This window comes from Cydia splendana, chromosome 23, assembly GCF_910591565.1.
Source record: "Cydia splendana chromosome 23, ilCydSple1.2, whole genome shotgun sequence".
NCBI classification, from domain to species: Eukaryota; Metazoa; Arthropoda; class Insecta; order Lepidoptera; family Tortricidae; genus Cydia; species Cydia splendana.
In genome coordinates this window covers 12,161,299-12,187,575 of record NC_085982.1, presented here as the reverse complement: position 1 = coordinate 12,187,575, position 26,277 = coordinate 12,161,299, and the positions used below count along the sequence as shown (strand labels likewise).

The 26,277-nt window shown below is 36.3% G+C and overlaps 1 protein-coding gene across 1 annotated transcript; it reads left to right on the top strand.

The window, feature by feature from the left end:
• Positions 1-1,694: 1,694 nt before the first annotated feature.
• On the top strand, positions 1,695-23,635 carry LOC134801856 (neural/ectodermal development factor IMP-L2-like). Its single transcript, XM_063774496.1, has 7 exons — positions 1,695-1,748; positions 17,026-17,182; positions 20,388-20,551; positions 20,847-21,012; positions 21,540-21,727; positions 22,812-22,943; positions 23,471-23,635. The coding sequence occupies exons 2-7, from the start codon at positions 17,068-17,070 to the stop codon at positions 23,471-23,473; spliced, it is 768 nt and encodes a 255-aa protein (XP_063630566.1). The 5' UTR covers positions 1,695-1,748; positions 17,026-17,067; the 3' UTR covers positions 23,474-23,635.
• Positions 23,636-26,277: the final 2,642 nt, after the last annotated feature.

The following is a 26,277-nucleotide window of genomic DNA, read 5'->3' as shown; positions in this document are numbered from 1 at the left end:
GCTAGGGCCTTTTGTTCTGCATATGTAGGTATTTCCAAGTTTCACATGCCAAATGGCAGAATATAGTATATAAGTGCATGCGCTGTATATGTATTCAAGTGAATAAATCATTCATTCGTTAGTTTATTTTTAAGTATTTTTAATTTCATTTTAAGTTTTGTAATAGATTAGTTTTGATTAGGCAATATTGTTTGTTATTTTGTGTCTAAATCTACTTTAAAATTCAACATGTACGTACTGTGCGTTAATTTGAATATAAAACCTATACATTCTCAGTAAATTAAATACAAAAACAAATACGTTTAGGCAAACCCGAAAACTCCTTTTTTTGGGCTGCTGTTAACCGTTTCCTTGACAAAATTAAAAAAAAGAGTTGGAGGCACGAGGCACGCTTGCGCTCTCAAGGTCAAAAATAATTATCTAAGAAAAAACAAAATTAGAATGGATATAATTTTGTGTTTTGTGAGACACATTGCCAGGATAAGCGACGTAAATATAACAGATATTTCTAGCTTCCTGCTTCTACGAAAATTGCATCCATCTAACTATAATGGCTAAATAGACAATAGGCGGGAAACTCAAAAACAAATAAGCCGACATTACCAGCCTTTTGATACTGTAAGGTACCTTCATATTGTCAAACGCTTTATCCAATTCGATTCCCATAATCTATTGTGTCGCACATTCCAGAGGCAGAATGCCGAGCAAAAAATCCTCTTTTTTGCCGCACGTGGCTATTCACCAATCGACAAATCCCTTTTTGAAACCATTTGCTAACCGAAATTAAACTTTATTCTTAGGTATTAAAGTATAGCGCTTTTTTTCGAAGTGAAAGTTATTTTTGTTACATTTTTATACTTAAGTGCCAACAGTGTTTCTTAGTAATTTTAGTCAGCATTTTGACAGCTTGAGAAATGAATGAGGATTGCTCATTTTAAGTGACAGTTGATCACAATTCACAGTTGCTCTCATTTCGTCGTGTAGTTCGCACGTCCCTTAAAATCAAATGTTTAAAAGTTTATTCTTTTACTTAAATTTTAAAAACATATTTAAAAAGTGAAAAAAAAAAACTTCGGTTTTGTGGTGAGTTTATTTTTTGTTTAGTTTTTTTGTATATTGCGTAATAATGACGCAATAAACTATAACCGTGACTCATTCGAGGTTCTGTAATATCTATTATAAAATAGTTAAGCTACTAAGACATCATAATAAATGAATAAATTACAATATTCATCACTAGTTCCAATACGTTTATTAATAAAATGTATCAAGAATATTAAGATTATGTGGGTATTATTTTTATAGCCAGGTTTTATTTAAAAATATTTTACTTCATTGTTCAAACATAAGTTTTTACTACCAGCTTAGTGTAAAAAATATACTATAATTGTAAATGTTAATTTAATAATATCAAATGAAAGTGTTACAAAAAAAATACAGCCTTTGAAATAATTATACAGTTATTTTAGTAGGTATGTTATTTAGCTTTTATGGTAACACATTTTCAAAAAGCCAAAAACTAGAAAAGTGTCTTATAATAACAAAATAAACGGATTTACTAACATCACGTCAAGTAGTACACCCATAGACGCTTGTAATATTAATCTCGCGAAAAACCACCCCGTGTGGCTCGCGCCCGCCCGGTATATAAGGGTGGCAAGTAACAAAAAGCACGTATTCTCGATCTAACTAGGAGACAAGTCACATCTAGTGTCACACGTTGTGTTTTACTGGAATACCTGAAAGAGGTACGTATTTATAAACTATTTAGTAAATAGAAATTATGGTGTTTTCACGTTGACAAAAATAATACGAAAATATATCAAAATTGTCCTTTTATTTATTTATTTTAAACTTTATTGCACATAAAAAAGAGTACAACAGATGGACTTAAAGTCAACCATAGGGCAAAACAGAAATGCGTTAAGGTGGGTGCAGTGAGAAATACACAAAAAAAACGTTAATTCTGAGCGAAGTAAAATTCCATACAATACCTAATATGAATTTCCTTTTTGTGAATTTGTAAAAAAAATCGTAACCTTTGAGTAGCTGATTTTGATAAGACTGGCTAGTAAAATAATAATTTTATTTTTCATGTCGAAATATATGTTATGTTATCGAGATATATTTTATACACCTGAATATCTGTGTGTGTAGCTTTTTGAAAATACCAAATTTATTTAAGTCAGTTTATATATCAGTATATACATCTTAATAATTCCTCAGCCAGTACCTACTTATTTAGAAACTCGTATATACTAGTATACATATCACCTGTGAAGTCACAAATATTGACAGTTACCTGAGTAACCTCTCTCAAACTACTTTGCCTACTTCACTGAAAGTATCTAACTTGACATATTGGTGAAGGTTACCATTTATAAGTTTACCTATTTGCTTAAAATGTGTATCTAGCCTAGTGAAAAAAAAAACAATTGTTTAGTTTTGCCACCAAAATTATTTTTAGATGCTTAGCTAGTTTATTCAGCAATAGAATAAAACTATTACTTGTTGATACTGAATTATCTCATTGAAAGTACCTATTGATTATTTATTATTATTGGGAGCCTATAATGTCCCACTGCTGGGCAAAGGCCTCCCCCCACTTTTTCCAGTCTTCCCGATCCTGTGCAGTCTCTGGCCATTCCCTTAAAAAGGAGTCTAACTCGTCTCGCCATCGCCGACCTATTGATATAAATGCGAAATCAATTACTGTATTAAACATCCAAAATTCAATAAATAAGTATTGATAGATAGCAGACGCGATAATTTTGGGGATAAAGTTATTACTTCGATTCCCGATTTTAAATCTAAAGCTCAGCATAGCAACTACTTTTCAACATATCAATAGGATTTCTTAAGAATATAGATATGTATTATGTAATCTATCGGTCTTTTATCATTGCCTACTCTGAGGCTTTACATTGTATTATGGCAATTCAATTCTAGCACTCACACACAATTTGAATTAAATTGAAATTCAATTGTCAATTCATAGCGCTTTTTATACTCGTATCGAAAAGGTATGTATAGGTAGAGGTATAAATTAAGAAGTTGTAAATAAAAGTACCTACATACCTACTTGCGTTACAAATATAATTTTATAAAAATTGTGACGCTCCACGGCAAAAGGTACCTTATGGCGGCTGGCGTTTACGTCGCATAGCGCCGCAATAATATTGGAGCGACGTTAATAATAGCGTAAGCGCCAACCACCATAAGGTGGGCCGTCACAAATAAAGTCTTAATTACTTAGGTACCTAAGTAAATAGATTGTCGCAAAATCTAAACCGCATCAATTGAAATGAAATCAGATATCCATTTTAATGATTTGATATTCTATAATTAATTTATTTTGTATAGATAAATTAGATTGTTTTACAACAACAGACTTACAAAACTATAATGAAAAAACAAGATCAAATAATCTTTGCACTTATTGTTATTTTAAAATCAACAATAATTATAACATAAAACATTTTAAAAACCCCCTACGCAAACATAGCTCTCAAGGAAACTCGCTTTCACTTCAAAAAACCTAATCAAAATCGGTCCATCTGTTTGAGAGCTACGATGCTACAGACATACACACAGACAGACCGGCAGACATTGGTGTCAAACGTATAACATCTCTCTTTATGCGTCGGGGGTTAAAAACATATTAAGGTAGATACATACGTACAATCAGCAACATTCTTAACTGTACATCAGTGGACCTTATGCCTTCTGAAATAGGTTTACGAACTGTCAATTAATGGTGTGGGCGGTGGTACGAGTGCTCGTCACTGGCCTAATACATGGTATAATCAAACTTACGTCATTTCCAATACGTGACAGCATGGTGTCGTCTATTTGGCGTTATTATGTCGAGCACTGGGACGTTTACCTTAAATTGTTTTTGATTAAGGGTCAAACAGATCACAGTGTTATGTCTTTCCTGTAGACATACACAAGAGTTAAGGGCTATAAAGGTTAATTTTCTTATTTAACCCTTATCCACGTGAAAAGGTCCTCCTTTTATTTAAAGAACTATGATAAAATCATTACTTACATGCCCACAAGCTGTTAACTATTGCCCACAGGAGAGAAAACTAGTGTGTTATCGCGAACAGCACATTTTTCTCTCCTGTGGGCAATAGTTAACAGCTTGTGGGCATGTAAGCAATGATTTTATCATAGTTCTCTAAATAAAAGGAGGACCTTTTCACGTGGATAAGGGTTAAATAAGAAAATTAACCTTTATAGCCCTTAACTCTTGTGTATGTCTACAGGAAAGACATAACACAGTGATCTGTTTGACCCTTAAGAGGAAAGAGACGATTATTTCTTCATAAAAACATAGCTTTCAATCACTTTCCTCTCTGTATGATGTATTTTAAACACAGCTATGCTCGCTCGTTTGATTTTATTCGATTACTGAATTATTAAGTATAAGAGTTAAGGATGACTCACGTTAGACCGGGCCGTGTCCCGGCCGGAGCTTCCGGCGCATTATTTAGTAGCAAAAAAGCGCTGGTGGCCTAGCGGTAAGAGCGTGTGACTTTCAATCCGGAGGTCGCGGGTTCAAACCCCGGCTCGTACCGATAAGTTTTTCGGAACTTATGTACGAAATATCATTTAATATTTACCAGTTGCTTTTCGGTAGGAAAACATCGTGTGGAAACCGGACTAATTCCAATAATGTCTAGTTTCCCCTCCGGGTTGGAAGGTCAGACGGCACTGATGGCAGACGCTTTCGTAAAAACTAGTGCCTACGTCAATTCGGGATTAGTTGCCAAGCGGACCCCAGGCTCCCATGAGTCGTGACGAAATGCGGACGGGATAACGCGAGGAAGAAAGAAAGAGTTGGCAAAAAACGAATTCCATAAAGATAAAGATATTTATTTGCAAAAATGTAGTGATGAACATAGGTGGACAGTAATTTTTGATGCGTACATTTCACTTGAAGAAGCTTGCAAATCTTTCTTACTAACTAGGTACTATAACTAAATATATACAAATTGAAGCTAAGGTTAGTTATATAATAATAACATCATCGAAATACACATAATTATGGTTTCATTTCTAAGTACCTATGATTTACAATAATACCATAATATAAAATTATTTATTCATTTATAAATGTCAATTTCTACCTAAGATTTACAATTCATTATATAAAAATTATTTACTCATTTACAGATGTCAAGTATTAATTAATTCTATAATAACATTTATCTAAGCAAAATGTATATAATTTGTGTTTCAATTCAGGCATCTCTGAGTTCCTTACATAGTTCCACGGGTAAATGATTAAATATTTTTATTGACATACATAGAACGTTATTCGCAAAGAAAGCTGGCTGACATACACATTTTTAAAAGCTCATATGACATAGATGTGGTTGATACGTATATCAAAATAATATTAAAATATTTTCAATTATGTTAATATCCAGAGAGAAAAATGGGGACTACTTTTTATATGGCAATGCGGTTTCTGTCATATACACTGTCATATACACCCTTTATTTATTTATTTATTTAAACTTGATTGCACAGATCATAAAAATAATGTACAAATGGCGGACTTAATGCCTAATGGCATTCTCTACCAGTCAACCATCGGGCCAAACAGAGACATATTTAAAAATGGTGCAAGGACACACTACACATAATAGTGTAAAGTTAAGGGGCCCACTGATTAACAGTCCGCCGGACGGTATCGGCCTGTCAGTTAGAACAAAATTTTGACAGTTCCGAACAACTGACAGGCCGATACCGTCCGGCGGACTGTTAATCAATGGGCACCTTAACTTTACACTATTATTTTATCCTTTCACTTTTCAGTTAGGCTCGTTAGAATGAAAGTAACAATATCTGAGAGACCGAGAGCTTTGCTCGGAAAACATATAAAAACTCAAAAATGCGCTTTTCCCAGAGATAAGACCTAAGCTAGATCGATTTATCGCCCCCGAAAACCCCCATATAGCAAATTTCATCGAAATCGTTAGAGCCGTTTCCGAGATCCCCGAAATATATTAAATACATATACAAGAGTTGCTCGTTTAAAGGTATTATATATAGATAGATAGATACGGCGCGATTCGGGAAATAAATTAGAGATTCACTAGATATGAAATAGTAAGGATATGTGACGTTCCACGGCAAAAGGTACCTTAATTATGGCGGCTGGCGCTTACGCTAATTATTGACGCCGCTCCAATATTCAGCTGGGGCAATGGTACCTTTTGACGTGGAACGTCACATATCTTTACTATTTCATATCAAGTGAATCTCTAATTAATTTTATTTTAATACTTTAGGTATATCCTTCCTTCAATTCGTTTAAAAATACTTTTTTGTGTCCCCTGTCAGGTAACGACACTGCAATTGCCACTCATTCGATCACAGAACAGTCGAAACTCAACCTTACACAACAGTAATAAACTCCAATTTGCCTTGGCGATAAAGAGATGGTTACACTAATCTAACCGAAAACGAGTTGTGTCACATGATGCACATCACGTAGGCAAATGCATTAGGATAACCTTGGAAGATATTGATTTGTGTACTTTCATTTACTCGTAAGGGTCGATTTTTATTTAAAAAAAACCGGCCAAGTGCGAGTCAGACTCGCGATCCAAGGGTTTCCTACATTAAGTCCGACTCACGCTTGACTGCAAATTTCTAATAGGTTTTCCTGTCATCTATAGGTAAAGAACTATTTTATGTATTTTTTTTTTAATTTTTGAACCAGTAGTTTCGGAGATAAAGGGGGGGGATGGTAATTTTTTGGCTATTTTCTTAAATAACTTCCAACTTATTTATTTTAAAATTATAAAAAAAATATATTTGTAATTCTCAAAGTGAGCTCTTTCATTTGATATGTAACACAATATAGTTTGTAAAACTTAATTTTTTTAATTTCTCATTTACCCCCAAAAAGTGGCCCCCATATTTAAAATTCATTTATTTACGTTACATATCCGTCTTTGGGTCACTAATTTACACATGTGTACCAAATTTCAACTTAATTGGTTCAGTAGTTTCCGAGAAAATAGGCTGTGACAGACGGACAGACAGACAGACCCACGAGTAATCCTATAAGAGTTCCATTTTTTCCTTTTGAGGTACGGAACCCTAAAAATGTACGTTAAACCGTTTTCCGAAGATTTAGGACATAAGGTGAAACTTCGCTTATATTGTGCAGAATAATGAACATTAATTGATTCACCATTCATCTTAATCGGTCCATAATGTATTATAAAGTGATTTCCAAAACCTCAAACATGTGACGTAGGTTGATTAATACAATCCGCAACGTGTTCATAAATTTCAATTGTGGCCTTACAATCCTGCTAAGTTAATAATTGTAATTTTATTCTATATAAAAACCGGGCAAGTGCGAGTCGGACTCGCGCACGAAGGGTTCCGTACCATAATGCAAAAAAAAAAAAAAAGCAAAAAAAAAACGGTCACCCATCCAAATACTGACCACTCCCGACGTTGCTTAACTTTGGTCAAAAATCACGTTTGTTGTATGGGAGCCCCATTTAAATCTTTATTTTATTCTGTTTTTAGTATTTGTTGTTATAGCGGCAACAGAAATACATCATCTGTGAAAATTTCAACTGTCTAGCTATCACGGTTCGTGAGATACAGCCTGGTGACAGACGGACGGACGGACGGACGGACGGACGGACAGCGAAGTCTTAGTAATAGGGTCCCGTTTTACCCTTTGGGTACGGAACCCTAAAAATAAGCAGTGTATTGTTTTACAAACGGTCTCTCACCTTACCCAGTGGCGTCTTCCCAATATGTTTAATCAATGTATTCGTATACCTACTCAATCTTATTGCAAAAGTTAAGTAGCTCTTAACTTTTATTCATTTATTTAATGTTTCTTTCTGTTCTGTTAATTAGACCAAAGACAATGAAATAAAGAAAGAAAGACATAGGTATGTATAATGAAACTCCGTATAAGATGAAGTCTAAGGAAAAAACGTGCCTCGCGAATCAAGAAAAAGTCAATCTCGGATAGATGGCGCCACACCTTTGCCCTATGCTCGGCTAGATGGCGTTGACCACACCGTTTGACTTTTAACAATTTGAACACATATTATCAGTGAAAGAATATGGGTCAAAATCATATAAAAAAATTTTTTTATACATTTTTCGATATTTTTATACGTTTTCATTTTTAGTTTTAATCGTGTGTCGATAGATGGCAGTAAATTTACTATGACTACAAAATTTACTATGACAATAACCCTCTATACTATACAGAGTGACCTTAGCCATTGGACAAACCCTGAAATGCCACGTAGGGTTACTTCTCAGAAATGCTCTAACGGTAATATTTTTTTAATTAGAACAAAAGATACAAAAATAAATTATCAAACAAAAGTTATTTCCAATAATCGACAACAAAAAGAAATATACTGTATTAATCATTGGCAGTGCTTTTGACAATTTGTTTGAAAATGTGCGGCAATGATGACATTTGTCAAAAGTCAGAATCTTATTAATGTCATAAATAAAAAAAAATAACAAAACGGTCGAAGAAGTTTTCATACCATTTATTACCTCAGGAGCTACTAACACATACAGGTTGCTCCAAAGTAAAACAATCGTAATTTGTTAATTTCTTCGTAACCGCTACACCGATTGTTATGATACTTGTATACTGGTTCTAAATACCCTAATGCATATCTACATTTCGGCTATGTCCAATGGCTAGGGACAGCCTGTATATTTTCTTTGCTTTTCTAGACCTATTAAAAAGAAACGTACACGTGTATTTATATGTATTTATATGTACAGTCCTACTTGCTCGAGGAAAATAACCTGTCTGCTACAACTGGCTATCCTATAGTCGTCACCTATACTTTATTTGTGTATAATTAGAATAGAAGAGAAATATTTTTATTCGTGAGCACAAACACAAAAAATAATAGTAATAATTCAATAACAGTTAACTACTCTTCTCCAGCTACATAATGGTCCATCTAACAACTTATTATCCAATAAAATAACTGTATGAAGCTATGAAATACCCGAAGCCGATCCTTAATAAATAAAAGGACAATTTGTTGAAACTGAGCTTGATTCCGTCGAATAAGACTCGAGAAATCTGGTTAGATTGGGTATCGATCACGTTCAGCATCAAGTATGATAAGGAATGTCATGAGTCATACAAATCATACAATGCATGTTCTAAATTAATTGGGGTAGGATGTAGGTCGGATACTTGTACATTGTGAAATTCATGACGATGATAATACGACCTTTTTTGACCAATAAAACTAGTGGCTCTGTGAGCTATAGAGCGAAAGATGCGACTCACGGAATACACAGCTGTAATAAACATCTGGAGAAGATGTAAAGGCCAGGGGGTCCCTTTGTTTCCCATAAAGTTTTAAGTCATAATGTATTGTTTGTCATATTATCGTTAGTCATAAAACTGAAACTGTTAACTTTTGAAGATTTTCGTAAGGTTATTCTATAGATAGGTTAGGTTAGGTTTGTTTAATGGCAATCCTGAAAAGTTACGCGTTTCTGAGAAAAACCAATTATGACTAACGAAAATTCGGACAAACAATACATTATGACTTAAAACTATTTGGGAAACAATAGAGACCCAATGCCAATGATGATGATGAAGTATTTAATTATTATATTAAACCTTCTCACAAAATTTCACCAAAATCGGCGGGGAATCGGTGAAGCTGCCTCTAGGGGTCTCTATCTATTGTTTCCCATAAAGTTTTAAGTCATAATGTGTTGCTTGTCCGTATTTTCGTTAGTCATAATTTGGTTTCTCTCAGAAACGCGTAACTTTTCAGGATTGCCATAAAACAAACCTAAGGGCCCGATTCGGATTTTGAAATAGACATCACCAAGATACGATAACGATATGTTTAAGATCTAACCTGTCAAATTTGACATTTGCGCGATTCTGGAGATACTGTTGAACGATTTCCACAGGATATGACTTAGAGATCCAATTCACATCTAATAGATAATCTTACTCTATCTAACGTAAAAGTGACATTGGTTGCCCGAATTGCGCTGCAAAATAGAACTAGTTGATATCTAAACTATAACGTATCTAGTACGTGTCGTCTCTTGTGAATATCTTGAAGTTCGAATACGGCAGTAAAACTAACCTAACTTATCTATAGAATAACCTTACGAAAATCCTGAAAAGTTAACGGTTTCAGAATTTGGACTAGGTAATGATAATCTGGCAAACATTACATTATGACTTTCAATAATTATGTCAAACAAAGGGATCCGTACCTGTAGGGCTACCGCCAATACCGAAAATCGTCAATTGCGGGCATTTTTCTCTGTCACTCTAATTACGCCTTCATTGGAGTAAAAGAGTAAGATCCCCGCAATTTGCGAATTTCGGTTTTCGCGGTAGCCCCTCTGTATTTAGATGAGAAAATCCGGACATACGAAAATATTTTTGCCCAAGCTGAAACGAAGACCTTCGCTAACGCTCGGACAATTAAATTAAATCGAGATAATTAATTATTAATTAATTATCTACGTATGATGTAAGATGCCCTACTACTAGGTACAAGTATGATAAATCATTATATATTTTCTTGTTTCCGTCTGATGCATCCCCATATGTGATCACCGTATAAAGAAGTTTGGTGTACAGTATCATAAATCATAAGTAGCGTATCAAACTATGCGTCAAAAGTAACTATCTTCTCTGATTACTTAATAAACGAGATTAATTAAACTGTTACAGATACTTTTGAACGCGTCTGTCTAGATACTTATATCTTTTTGGAAAACTCGAGGGTGACAGATACTTTTGCCGCTTTTTCCCTATTGCTAAGACTCCGCAGTCCGTCTGTATGTTACCAGGCTGTCTGCCCGATTCGAACTTTAAAGGGGCCCACTGATTACCAGTCCGCCTGCAGTCTCTGGCCTTATCGGGGGGCCTGCCGTCCTAGACCAATAACGTCCACAAACATAAGCGATTATTGCCGGCCGGCAATGGTCTGCTGCCACCTCTGCGACTACAGACGAGTCGTCAGTTTCCCACCGTACGGCCGTCCGCCGGCAATAGTCTGATATAATTTTGACAGGTCCCTACAAATTGACAGTTCGCCGGACGATATCAGCCTGTCAGTTGATCGCAAAAGGCCACACATTAACAGTTCTACTTCAGATTCTGCCGGACAGTCCGTGGCCTGCAGGCCAATTTACACACACATTATCAGATAGCCGGCCGGTGGCCTGTTGGCCGTCATCTGCTGTCAGTCGAGAGCCTTCAGTTTCATGTTTTTCAACTAGTTTAATTTTTTCATCAAAATGGACAGTCGACGTCAAAGATAATGTTTACACTTTTGGACCTTATTCCTTTGTAATAAGGCAAAAAATGTAAACATATTTTTGACTACTATAGTGAAACCTGGTTAAAAGGGGATATTACTGCAATGTTCTGCCGCCAGAGTGCAGCACTACCGACTCAGTAAATTCATAGACTAACTTATACATACTGTGCCTTAAACTGTTTTTGACAAGTTTTCACAGACAATAAAATATGACATTGATGCATCAAGGCGGTTTGTTAACAAGGGCCTACCGGTAAACGCGAAAATCGAAATTTAGTTATCTGCCTCTTTATCGCTCGAATATGCAAGAGTGATAGAGAGATTAGATAACGAAATTTCGATTTTCTTGTTTCGCGGTAGGCCATGTGATTGACGTGACGTGTGATGTGTCAATGTGGTTTGTTTACTGTATGTGCCACAAAGGTGCCACCTACGCACTAGGTTGTTGTCGAATACAATGGCTCTCTTTTCGTATATACTTGCAAATGATTACATCGAGGATGAATGTGTCACTGAGTTTCATAGGATACTTTCCCAAAACACAAATTACCGTCCCCGCGACGTACTTTTGATGCAGGCTATGCATCTAATCGAGTCCGTTCCCGCCGAAGAAGAATTAATGATATATTAAATATATAGTAAAAACTAGAAGGGTTGTGAAACTATAAGGGTTCCTATAGGGTAGTAGAATACGGAATCCTAAAAACAGGCAAACAACCTCTGTAAAATATAACGATGCGAGCGGAACACTAAATGCCTCGAGCTATCTCGGGCTTGGCCAAATTATTAGGTATCAAACAAAAAAATCACTCGGGTAACGGCCAAGTAGACCTAATAATATGTAGAAAAGGTTTAAAAGAGTAGAATGAATATAACAAAAACATAACAGTAAAGTATTTTCATTTTTTTCAATTTGGTATACATAGATAGTACCTAAATAAGAGCCGGTGTAAGTAAAAGTATGTTGAATCCACCGCTTGCAGCTTGTGACTCCATATCCTTTTTTTGTAATAATTGTCACATATTACGAGAATTTCGGGTAGGTAATATCGCCACGCCACGCTCTGTAACTCCGAACACAGTTTGCTCCAGATATTCTCTTAACTTAAAACGGAATGAATTAATGATGTCATAATTCGGATCCCACTTGTAGCTGAAGAATTTCAAGCGTAGGTCTTATCTCTTGTCTAAGCAGGTACCTCCATACTTGCGCTAGTGTTTCTACCACGTGTCTTTATAGCGGAATCAAAACGCACAATAGCTAGTCTTTTCATTGCTAGCTGCCGTGAACGCCATCGAAGGTATACCTCCCGGCGTTGTCTTGAGAACTATTAAAATTTTAACCAGTGTTGGTATATTGGGACGCTAATTTCCCTATTTGAATCTTTCAATGTTTGCTCCTTTTTTACTCGGTTACTTACTCTTCCAGCAATCAATAATCAAGTCTGTATTTTCAAATATATAAGCCATGCAAATACAATAATAACATGTCACATTTAAAATTAATAGAGAAAAAAATAAGGTTTATGTTATAATTCTCTCTATGACATTTATTTTTGACTGACAGTAAACAACAGTTGCGAGGTAACAACATGATAAATAAAGAAAAGTCTTGACAAACTAGATACTATGCAACCTTCGCATTGTTGTATTCATGCCTTAAAATTAAAATGATGCCTATGAACCAACTATGAACTCTAACTATACTAGAATTAAAGTTGAATTTTACTAACGTACATATCTGTTTTTTTTTTACTGATTCTATTTCAATTTGACAGAAGCCCTACCGTATTTAAGGTTAATAAGGTCTACTGGCCTTAAAATTGTGTATGAAATTACAAGCAAATATCAGCGTCATAAATTAAGTATTGGATCCGTGATGTTCGAAGACAAAAAGTCGTATGCTTATTTTAGGGACTATGAACTCTTAAGTACTAGGAATAAAGTAGAATTTACTAATGCTGTAACGTGTGTCGATCGCCGGCCGGCTACCTCATGATGTGTGTTTGACTGGACTCGAGGCCACGGACTGTCCGGCGGATATCTGTCGGCGCTGACTGGAATCGTCAGGCGGCCACACACTATCGGTTCGTGTAAGTCGTCAGGCCGAAAACTGACAGAGAACTGTTTAGTGTGTGGCCTTTTGCGGTCAACTGACAGGCTGATATCGTCCGACGGACTGGTAATCGGTGGGCCCCTTTAGATACCTCAATTAATAGATCTAGAAGCGATAAGGATTACATATCGCCGGTTGAGAATACGTTTGTGCCATATCCATTTTTGGCAAAATCGTTTCTTAATAATTTCTAAAATAACAAAAAATATGCTATAAGTAATTGACAGTAATCGATTTTTGAAAAACACTATTTTTGAAAAATGTTGTGCCATATCCGCATTTTGCTATAGGATAATTACACTCTTTTAACAGAAAATGATCACAAAAGTGTGACATATCCAAAACGTTTGTGTCATATCATACATTGTACGTTTAACATTTACTCATCAAAAACGGATATGGCAATACTAAAAATACTTTTATTTTATGATGACTACTATATTTACAATATTTGAATGGTACTATAAATAGTAAACATATGTGCCTAAATGATAAATAAGTTCAATATTTCCTAAATACAAACTTATCGAAAAAAAATTGTTTGCTTCTTTTCGCTCTCCTGCAAACCAATGTAAGTGGCGTATGGCACAAACGTATTCTCACCCGACGATATGTCAGTGTCAAATGTGACGTTTCTTCAAACAAAAACGTCACTTTTGACACCGACATATCTAATCCATATCGTTTCTGGATTTATTAATAGACGTATCTTACAGTTCGAATCGGGCCGTGTATCTCATGAACCGTGATAGCTAGGCAGTTGAAATTTTCACAGATGATGTATTTCTGTTGCCACTATAACAACAAATACTAAAATCAGAATAAAATACATATGTAAGTGCTCCCATACAACAAACGTAATTTTGTTTGCCGTTTTTTTCGTAATGATACGGAACCCTTCTTGCGCGAGTCTGGCTCGCATTTGGCCGGTTTTTATACGCTACTATTGATGCTAACTGTACAACTCAGCAACCGAATCCCAAGAACAGCATCATTAATTTTTACTACTGACATCTGATCTTTCGACCCAGAGGTAGGGCACGTGTAATAAAATCTACAAAATAATAATAATAAAATAATAATTCAGCCTATATAGGTCCCACTGCTGGGCACAGGCCTCCTTTCATGCGCGAGAGGGTTTGGGCTATAATCCCCACGCTAGCTCAATGCGTATTGGGGACTTCACATACACCTTTGAATTTATTCGCAGATGTATGCAGGTTTCCTCGCGATGTTTTCCTTCACCGAAAAGCTAGTGGTAAATATCAAATGATATTTCGTACATAAGTTCCGAAAATCTACAAAACCAAGTTTAATGCCCTATACCCCGTGTACCTAGTAGGCATAGACAATTATGAATGATAATTAGGAGTAAAATAATGTATAACTATCGCAAAATGTATGTCAAAACGCACTCAATGAATTCATGCATGTTAAATTCACGCCGTTATAACGTAGTAAAAATATCATTATCAGCGCATCGAATATCAAGGCACCGACATACGAGTTAAAGAGAGGAAGTAAAGAATAAAGATCGTCAAACTTTAGTACATAGTTGCGTTTACCAATGTTGTGAATAGTAGTAACAGTAGAATTTTAGCAGGACTTTAAAACACTACCCATGAGCTCCATCATCCGGCACATGGAGATGGTGGGAAAAGCTCTTGAGTAGTTGACGATCTTTCCTAGGGGGTAATTGCACAAAAGATCACTATGGGTCGAAGTGTATCCGCAATGGCCCCCCAAAAACGATAAGATAACAGTAGAATAAAAAATATATATACCTACCACATTACTTATTTCAAATTTAAGTTGCATTTGTAGACAATTCCATCAGCAAATGAAATTAAAATTTGACATAACAAATTAAAATTCATTTCTTCGAGCAACTATGTGATAAAAACTGAGCACTATCGAGGCTTACTAAATAATGGAAGTTTTAACTTTTTTACAATAATAAGGGTCTCCCCAGATATATCGACTCGCATTCGGCAAAATCCGATAAAAAACTTTATGTCCGCGCAATAAGAGCGAAAAAGCCGTCGACGCGTCGGCAGGCGCCGGCCGATGCGAGCAGAGCCGAATGACGACTTTTTCGCTCTTATTGCGCAGACATACTCGTAAAGCTTTTTCCTATAAGATTTTGCCAATTCCGCGTCGGGAGTCTGATTGGGGGAACCCTAAAGCGGAAAAAGCTCATAATTGGCTACAAGCGTAGCGCGCAGCTAGCGCTGGCATGGCAGTGAATGCTTGAGGTGAGAACCTTCCAGTCTATACGTCTATACCATCAACTCGTCTATAGTAAAGCTATATATGTATTTCTCAAGAAAACCTAAATGGCACAAAGCTGACACAAAGCTAAATCGTGACCTATAGTTTCAGATTTCACAATTTACGTTTTTAGTTGGTATGTTTATGAAACGTGGACATAATATCCGTGCGAATGAATAGTTGACATTTTAAAATGAATTTCACAACTTTTCGCTTACCTTTGCTTACTTTTGTGACCGAAATTATTATCTACGTAAGGTAAGGTGGGAAAAGATTGACATAGCATATTTTGCTCGGGGCAAGACAAACAGTATGAGGATTCCATACACGTGAAAGTCTTACCCCGGTGATAGTCTTACCCCACCTTACCCTGACTTTGTCTTGGTAACTTGGTAATGATTGATAAAACTATCCTTTCTCCATCCTCAAAATATCTCCATTCTTATACAAATTTCATCTAAATTGGTTCAGCGGTTTAAGCGTGAAGAGGTAACAGACAGACACGGCCCAATTAGAAATTTAAGATACATCATAATTTGCTATAGTTAGATGGGCGTTTTCTAAAATAAATATCGAAAACCTGATTCTTTCAAATCTGGACATTCTTGGGCTCATTCTACTCAGAATCGATAGCATTCTCCATCCTTCCATTAAAAAAAGATGTCCCTAAATGTCCATTCCATTACGTCACGTTTTATTATGAGAAAAATTTTCACTTGTATGGACGTGACGTAGTGGAATGTACAATTTTCATACAAATTATTGGGACAAGTTTTTTTATAATCAGGATTGAATATGCTAGTGATCCTGAGTTGGAAGAACCCAAAAACACCAGGATCTGTTAGAATCGGGTTTTCAATATTTATTTTAGAAAACGCCCAGATGGATCGGATATTTGTCAGTGTCAAGTGGTGTCAAAAGTGACGTTTTTGGTTGACACTGACATATCCGATCCATGTCGTATTTTTAGCAAATTTTTGACGTATCTTAAAGTTCGAATCAGGCCGATAGTTACTTTCGCATTAATAATAACTATCATACCCTCGAAATTTGATACCTAGAATACCTCTACGTATTGCTAGAATCCAGTTTTGAGTTAGCGAAGTTATATATGACCTATTCGGTTTTTCGCTTTTCTTCTACTTCTACGAAATACATACGAGTAGGTACAACATTTAGAAAATCGCAAATTTTTGATTCGGGGCTCTAATATTATTTTTTGGAGGTAATACCCTTTATTGAACAATGTTGTACTTATAAAATCAGTTTGTCATAAGACTCATTATTTCGTTCCAGATTCTCAATTCATATACTCAACGCCACCTACCGTCGGATAGAATGTTCAACTTAGTGTCGCTACTCGTCGCCGCGGCGCTAGTGTCGCTGCAATGTGGGCTCGAAGCGAACGCACAGCTCGACAACAAACAAATGGATAACAATATAAAGGCTTTTGGTAAGTGTATTAAGTTTAATAACTTAATATAATACAAAAATATAAACGTGAAAGTTTGTATGTTTGATTGAATGTTTAGATGTTTTTGCTGAATCACATCAACAGCAAAACGGATTTAAGTGAAACTTAACACATAGATAGTTCTAATCTAGCTAGCTAGGTAAAATATAGGGGCTATAAGGGAGAAAGCTCTTTTGTACCCGGTAAAACTTCCTGAGGTCTTTTAGATTAAAATATTTTATTTAGCTTTGTAGTTTTTTTTTATTAATTATAGATATATTTAAGCTATTTTTGTATGATTGTTTTAAAAACTATATAATTCAATATATAGTCTCATATGTGTATACCAGGGGTCTCCAAACTTTTTTACCTGAGGGCCATATTGCGCCTCAGAATTTTCGCGCGGGCCACGGCACACAGCATTTCGGCGCCGGGGGGGGGGGGATCTGGTTGCTGCTGTTAGGGCTGAACACCTGGAGCCTGGCTCCCGCGGGCCGGATTAGACCGCTGTCGGCGGGCCGGATTGGAACGCTTCGCGGGCCGGGGTTTGGAGAGCCCTGGTCAATACAATAAAGAAACCTGTCTTTTTTGGATCAGAATATTTCAAAAATTAACTAAAAACCAGGGTGTGACACAAAATTTATTCAAATATATTGCTTCTGATTTTTTATAACATTGTTGCATGTAAAGTAGATTAGGTATTTATCGAAGTAAATCGAATTCAAAGCGACATTTTATAAATATACATATTTTATGACGTGATTTTATAATAAGGCGGCGACAACATTTGGTATAACTACATTAAATTTGTTGGTAGGAAATCTAACTACATGAAAACTACCTATAGGATAAAAATATACGTAAAAACATAACTAGACTTACTTATATAAAAATAATAATCAAATACTGAATTAAATTAAAATATATCTAAAAAATCGGGCCTCTTTGGCATGGTACAGTCACGAGCTATAATTTGGGACCCACCTAAGGTTGAATAGGTAATAGGTATCGTGTATCAAACTGACGCTATTTAGAGCTAATATTTTAACGCAGTGTCATAATTCTTTGACATAATGTTTACCATCGACATTTACTTACGTTTACGTTTCTAGGAGCAACCACTCAATTACGTCAATTTGTGACTTAATATTTTTGAAAATGTCACTTTAAACAGATTATAAAACCGGAGTGATAACTTTTTGCAAAGAGGTTATCATTTCAAGGGTCAATTCGCTATGACATTTAAATGTCTTAATTTGACATTTCAACAGTATCGAACTGAAGTTTCAACCTTATTGCACTATGAATGTTCTAACAACATTTAATGGAAATGGGTCCCAAATTAATGCTCGTGACTGTACTAAATTTGACCGCAAAAAATGTTGATTACTAATTCTTGAATCATACATATCAAATATTAAACATGAATACATAAATAAGTATATGCGCTGCAATATCAGGCCACTCATGATCAAACTGCATTGGCAATATAAAACTAAATATAGCAAAAATCGAGCACATATCGTTCTGAATACCTATATACACTCCGGACCACTTCATTTTGACTTGCAAAAACACGAGACGAGAAATCTACTTTTAAATTCAAATAAAGACACAACGACACAAGCCGTGCCGTGTCCATTCCTTCTTTATTCTTTGGTTCTGAAATTCAGATGAACTGAATTTAAATTCTGTGATTCAGTAATAGCCAGAATGACGAATTTGACCTGAAATTTAATTGGAAATTGAAATAGACTGTGACTTTTGAGGTTTGCACAAAAAGATTTTGGTCATCAGATGGATGACAATGTCTGAAAATGAAAATGTGATAACTTGTTAGGCTAAATAAAATATACTTGCTTTTATCATTTTTGACATGAACAAGCGACTATAGGCTGTCTTCTTTTATCCACAGTTTCTTCTTCTTCTTTGTCGTTATTATAAGATTCGTGGTTAACTGCTGACAACCTCAGTTTAGATACTTAGATATTTGGAAAATAAGGTCAAAATGGACTATCAACATCATACTTTTGCTTGGACATTAAAATGAATAAAAATGTATAACATTGTGTACTATTTTGGATTGCAAGTTTGGTTGGGTTAAACCGAGATCAAAATAATTGTTGTAGCTATTTAATATCGTTTAACTGTATTAAGCTACAAGTCAAATAACCAAAACAACAATATTATCAAATTATTTTAATCTTTGCTTTTGATTTTAAAAAGCCTTACAGTAGCCTTTTAGGATGTCCATTGGCGGTAAAATCCGTCGCATGCATCCGAACCAGTTAGCGTAACTCATTGACTTATAATATGTCAGGACGGGCGTTACGGGCACTAAAAATGGTATAGTTCAGCGGTGTAACTCACGAATGCGAGCCAAGCGTGCAGTCTAACGCAACTAGTTGCGACCAACCGCGCGCGTGATGCGAACTCATCTACCAATCGCGTTGTAGCGGTGTCACACCACTGTACTGGCCCCATTGATGCCCCATTCTTATTGCCCGTAAGGCCAATCCTGAGATATACGTCAATGGCGTAACTCGTAATATTTTTCGCCAACCCGCTCCGTGCAACCGCGCCCTTAGAGAACTAATACTCGAGGCTCGTCGTAAGATGTTTGACTTTTTGAATTTATATAAAATTATACACTCAAAAATTGACTCTACTGCACTATTATCATCCATTACCTTTAACACGCCTAGATTTAGAGGTCGTAACACTAAACTTTTCGCACTTAGAGTGTACAAAAACAACACTTCATTCTATAATCCAATCACAAGAATGTGCCGCCAATATAACGATTTAATAGCCGGTAATCATCGCGGTAGTAGGGGCACTGATATTGATATTTTTGACCCTCACATCGCTAGGTTTAGGAAGTGCTTGGCTGGCGTCCTCTTCTCTTCTCCCACTTAACTGATGACATCTGCCTTAATCCTCTAAGTTTGTTTTAGTGATGTTTAATAGTCTTTATAATGTAAATTTCTTCTCTGATATTTTTCACTGTAGCTATAATATGGTGTTAATTAGTTTGTAATATTTCCGCTAAATTGTAAAACATGCTGTGTACACTTGTTTTGGATCTCGTGCTAGATTTAAGCCGTAATGTGCAAATGTATTACCCATAATATCCTGCTAAAAATATATGCGAAATCATTTCAAAACTTCCAAACATTTCATAAACATTAATTATTGTTTTCAGTGGCTCCCCTGACGAAAAGGCGCTCCCGTAACTTCGTATCTATACAACAGGCGCCTCCCGAAACCGCCCACCTGGCCGGCGCCCCAATAGAACTGCGATGTGAGGTCATGGGTGTACCTTCGCCTACTGTACATTGGTTGAAAAACGGAGAGCCTGTTGCTGACGTGAGTAGAACTTTAGAACTATAATCGGGAGTCTTCAGAATTGCGGCGTTAAGCCATTAGACCAGGATCTCTAGAGGAGTGGTGTATGCATAATTATTCGACCGCAGTTTGACTTCTGATCCTTGTAGTAGGAGAGATTGCCCAGGCTTTAATAAACCTGATGTTGCCTGTCTGAAAAGTGGTGCCGTTACCCCCACCAGCCCCTTGAATTTCTCCCAATTCTTAAACAATCTGCTAGTATGCCTCCTATACCTATTGTAAAAAAGAAATAATTAATAAGACAACTTATTTGCAGTACATGGACGAAACCAACGAGATCCAAGCAGTCTACCCATCAAGCATGGCCTGGCTCATGTCCACACTGGTCGTGTCAGAGGCAGTCGGTGGCGACGTGTTCACGTGTGTGGCCACTACTGGGCTTGCTACTGAGACTGCTTCTACCACTGTTTTTGCTGAACCAGGTATGTTATCAGAAGATAATTTTTATATTAAAGTCAGAGACTAAAGCCACGTCACAGGCTGGCATAGATACACCTGGCACAAGATAGAGCGGCTTGAAGAGCACTGGTGAAGAGTGTCCACATTCGTCTCGTCCCTCAGCCATGAGGATACGACAAGGCAAGTCGCATAAGCGTAGGCCTCTCTTCTAGTACGTCACTTGTCTCAGTCCTGAGCTAATCTCATCCAGAAGTGACCCGCAATCTTTCGAATGTCGTCCACCCAATGAGCCAGCGGACGCAGGCGCTCCTTTCATCCGAAAGTGTCGGCCATTCCGTTAACATCCATATTATTATATGGTTTTATTTTATAATTTATGTAATTATAATTGCAAAAAAAAAAAACTTTTAGCGTCTATAAATAGGTAGGTATACAAGATGTTAATGAGCAGGTAAATATTTTAAAGAAGTTAGAATTTGCCGCGTTTTTTCTACTGACAAAATTGGCTTGCCAGATAATTGGTTCATATGTATTCTTTCTTATTTTCCAGGTGACGACGCAAATCTCCTCCTCCCCCTGTTCCCCGCCGCGCCAGTCATCTCCTCCTACTACGTGCAGCTCTTCCAGGACATAGGGAGCGACGTGGTGCTGCCCTGCCGCGTGTACAGCCCCACCGAGCCGCAGGTGTACTGGCAGGACCAGCATCATAATGTCATCTATGACAACCCCAGGATGAGGGTAAGAACCTCCCCCTCTTCCTTCTACTACGCAGCTCTTCCAGGACATAGGGAGTGACGTGGTGCTGCCCTGCCGCGTGTACAGCCCCACCGAGCCGCAGCAAGCAGGGCCAGCATCATAATGTCATCTATGACAACCCTAGGATTAGGGTAAGAAGCATTTATGTATACAAATTTATAGTTTTCATATTTTTTCCTGTACCTACCTTGTAGTGTAAGACGATATAATTTGCCAAATTTCATAATAGTTCTAGGACGGGAAGTACCCTATAAATTTTGATTCCCTTGAGAGTGTCGAAATATACGTTTTTTGCGGCATACACGGCCGTATCTTTTTTTTTACGTTAACTTAGTAGTTTGATTTTTTCACAGCTTCAATGGACCATAGACTTGAGTAAGGTTTACTCGGGTAATTCCGAATGTCGAAAACTGTCGGATAATTCCGAAAGAGACTTTTATTACAGACTTTTATAGACGACCGGTCTGGTCTAGTGGATAGTGACCCTGTCTGCTAAGCCGATGGTCCTGGGTTCGAATCCCAGTAAGGGCATTTATTTGTGTGATGAACACTAATATTTGTTCCTGAGTCATGGTTGTTTTCTATGTATATAAGTATGTATTTATCTATACAAGTATATATATCGTCGCCTAGTACCCATAGTACAAGCTTTGCTTAGTTTGGGGCTAGGTTTGATCTGTGTAAGATGTCCCCTAATATTTATTTATTTATTATATTTATTATGATGGAATTAAGGGTGATTTTCATCTGAATTTCGGAATTATCCGACATTCGGTAATACCCGAATACACCTTATATAGTTTTAATTTCAACGCGATATCTCCACGCGTATTCAAAATAAAGGGTCGGACGGACAACAAAGTGATTTATAGGATCACTTTGTTGTCCGTTTGGGTTCCGTTTTTTCCTTTTGAAGTACGGAACCCTAAAATAAAAAGAACTCAAATAGACCGAATAGATGCAATAGCCCCATAGTCACATTCTCGATCGACCTAACTTAAGATTAAAGAAATACAAACATTAAAAGTTAATTACATTTATTAAAATATTATTTTCTTCTCTACAGGTGCTGCGCTCTGGAGACCTCTACATCAAGGACATCCACTGGTCCGACATGGGCGAGTACACGTGCACCGCCAAGAACCTTTACGGAAAGACAACTGTCTCCAGTTTCCTCTATCCCGCTAGGCCGAAACATGTAAGAAAACATTTTATTTTTGTTTAAAGCACTCGAGGTTTGCCGACACCTGGCATAGACGCCAGCGCTAAAGCGGCGAGTAGCGGAACTGAGTTAGTTCCGCTGTATAATGTTAGATGGCGTTGATAGACTTAGAAAGAGCTTTTAGTTAAGTTGAGGTAGGGAATGCTTTTAACTAAATTATGGAACATTCTGTTACTGTGGATCCTATCACCTTTATGTTTGTAAAAAAACATATTTAGTATACCAAATAGCCACTTAGTACTTCTAGAAAATACAAGATAGCCTACTTTGGTGTCCCACTGCTGGGCAAAAGCCTCTCCTCGTTTTAACTAAATTAATAACTTCAATCTAAAATAGGCCCTTGAGGCATTGTACCAAGGATGCTGGCGGCATTTCCTCGCTGTATCGCAATGCTGATATGTTGTGCGAGGTAACCGCCAGCTTTTCGGTCACCAGTTACGTCAACCAGACGCTGCGCGATTTCTGCAAACTTCTAGTAATTAATATTATTTTTATTCTTTCAGTAAACCATCAATATCCGCCGACCAAGCCACTCCCGCCGATGCTAAATGTTGTTCCTATTCGTAGTTAAAGTATTAACGTAAATTAACTTATTATTAGATTAAGTTGTGCTTAAATCAAACCATTGTACTTGCCTTGTTTGTAAAATTATGGCAATTCATTAATTTATTATAAGCTGTGAAAATAGCTCTTTTCTCTCGCAATGGTCCTAAGTAAACTATTTTGGACTTGGTCCCAGTAGTGGGCATTCGCAGAACCAGTCTTTGACAGTATGATTTTTAAGCTTTTATTTTAGATTAAGTAGGTAATTATATATCGTATCTGAAATTAAGCACATAAAGTGCTAAAAGCATAATGGGTTAACGGTAAATAAGTTTTATTATATTTTATTTAATGTAAATACCCTCTAATGAGGAGCTTTTGTAAAATGAGGTCTGATTGTTTTTATTAAGATTGCACTTAATTACCCACATTTTATCGGCATATGTACTGTAATTCTATAATTATAAGAATTTCCTTGTTTTACGTATAATAATTAAGTTAATCCTCCCAGAGATTGTATAGTTATAAATTGCCGCGATCTGACATATCTATTCATAATAAATCACCACTAAATAAATCGCCTATTTGGTACTTGTCATAACTAAAGTTCGGACGCTTTAGCACGAAGAATCTCGTACATTGACCGGCCTGTTCCTATCTCTATCACACACGCACAATTACATTGCTGTCTCGCTCGGGTAGTGTCATTAACCGCTAGCATCATGGCCGAGACAGCAATATAACTACGCGCGTGCGATATGTGATTGGCAGACATCGTAAATTGTGACGTCCCACGGGTAAAGGTACCTTATGGCGGTTGGCGCTTACGCTATTATTAACGCCGCTCCAATATTATTACGGCGCTATGCGACGTAAGCGCCAACCGCCATAAGGTACCTTTTTCCGTGGAACGTCACAGTTTATAGCATTTTCGGTGCAGCGGAGTGGTGTCTAACGGAATTGGTATAAACAATTTCAACCCTAATGATTAATTAGCGTTAATTACGTTAATATTAACCTTTATTTTCAGTTGGAATTATCTATACCAATTCCGTTAACACCACTCCGCTGCACCAAAAACGCTATAAAATTTACGATGTCTCTGATTGGATATCATCTTAGAATGGCATTATATAGTGTTATTCAAGAAAGGGATGACAGTAGTATTGACCCTACGTAAACTTTCTCAAAATTGCCTACCATGAAAAACATTGCCTGGCGTGAAAAAATAGTGATTACTTACCAAATAACTGTCTATATCCAATTTCCAATAATGATCGCCTTCCTCGAATTATTAGGAATTACCGTAAACTGGGGTTACTTTGATTTGAGGGGTAACATTGACCACCGATTTTTAAACTATAAGAAATTAGTTTCTAAACGCTTTCATCATCTATTTCGGTTAGCATGCCAACCACATCATAAAATTCAGTTCGCGTTCAAAAATCAACTCACTATTCCCAAAAATCGATAATCAATGTTACCCCACGAATCAAAGTAACCCCATTTTACTATATAGTCAGCTGTTTGATTGAGAATCACTATTTTATCAAATTAGAAATATTTGTGAGTTTAAGTACTGATTGACAAGACTTTTTATTTTAAAATTTTCATACACCATTCAAAAATACTCTAATACCAATATTACAGTTAGGTACTTACTTATAAAGTTTTTATAGCATATAATTATAATGACATAATCAGTAAACTCATAAAACTTAAAATTACACATTTAAACTTTAAATTGATAATATTTTTTATATCAAACATTGTGCCAAAATCAGGCCAAATTCAACTTTAAAACTTACAATGTACAATGTAAAGTTACCTAATATTGACAATTGCCATATTGTCCATAACTGGTTACAGTATAGCAATTCTACTCGGAATATAAAAACATAAGCATAATTATTATCACTGATAATTTAGTTATACAGGTTTTTTATTTATACTATTTTGATACTTAATTTTAATAAGGTTTAAGTAATAAGGTAAAATTATAAAATATACTTAAGTATATGTTTCGGTGTTACATACTGTCCTGTGATTGGAAAAAAATAAATAAATGTTTTATTATTACCAAATCCATTTTTGTTTCATTTTTATTCGTACAAACAAATAAAATTGGGTCACCCTAGCTGAATCCCTATACGTAGTGACCTTTTTAGGGTTCCGTACCCAAAGGGTAAAAACGGGACCCTATTACTAAGACTCCGCTGTCCGTCTATCCGTCTGTCCGTCCGTCCGTCTGTCACCAGGCTGTAACTCAAGAACCTAGGTTGAAATTTTCACAGATGATGTATTCCTGTTGCCGCTATAACAACAAATACTAAAAACAAAATAAAATATATATTTAAGTGGGGCTCCCATACAACAAACGTGACTTTTTGCCGTTTTTTGCGTAATGGTACGGAACCCTTCGTGCGCGAGTCCGACTCGCACTTGGCCGGTTTTTTCATTTTACTGATTAGACCGTATAGCTCGATATCGAGATGGGCATGATGTATCTTTATGGACGATATTCGTAAATGCATTTACTCAAGAATAGATTACTATATATATTAAATAAGTAGTTATTTATTTGTTCAAGGGGGCAAAGTTATTGTTAAATCTGCTAGGGTGTACCTCTATGTGAACTTTCTAATCCGCACTGGGCCAGTATCAATTACACTTATAAAAATACAATTTCCAGAGCATTCTCAGAATATCCGAAATTTCTGGAAATTGTCATGAAAGTTTCCACTAAAAATACACAAATCATTCTATT

Bases quoted from the DNA above. Each gene is read 5' to 3' on its own strand.
- LOC134801856 (XM_063774496.1), top strand. From the start codon at position 17,068: ATGTTCAACTTAGTGTCGCTACTCGTCGCCGCGGCGCTAGTGTCGCTG. The intron at 21,013-21,539 runs GTATGTTATCAG...CTTATTTTCCAG, and splicing joins CACTGTTTTTGCTGAACCAG to GTGACGACGCAAATCTCCTC. The intron at 21,728-22,811 runs GTAAGAACCTCC...TCTTCTCTACAG, and splicing joins ATGACAACCCCAGGATGAGG to GTGCTGCGCTCTGGAGACCT.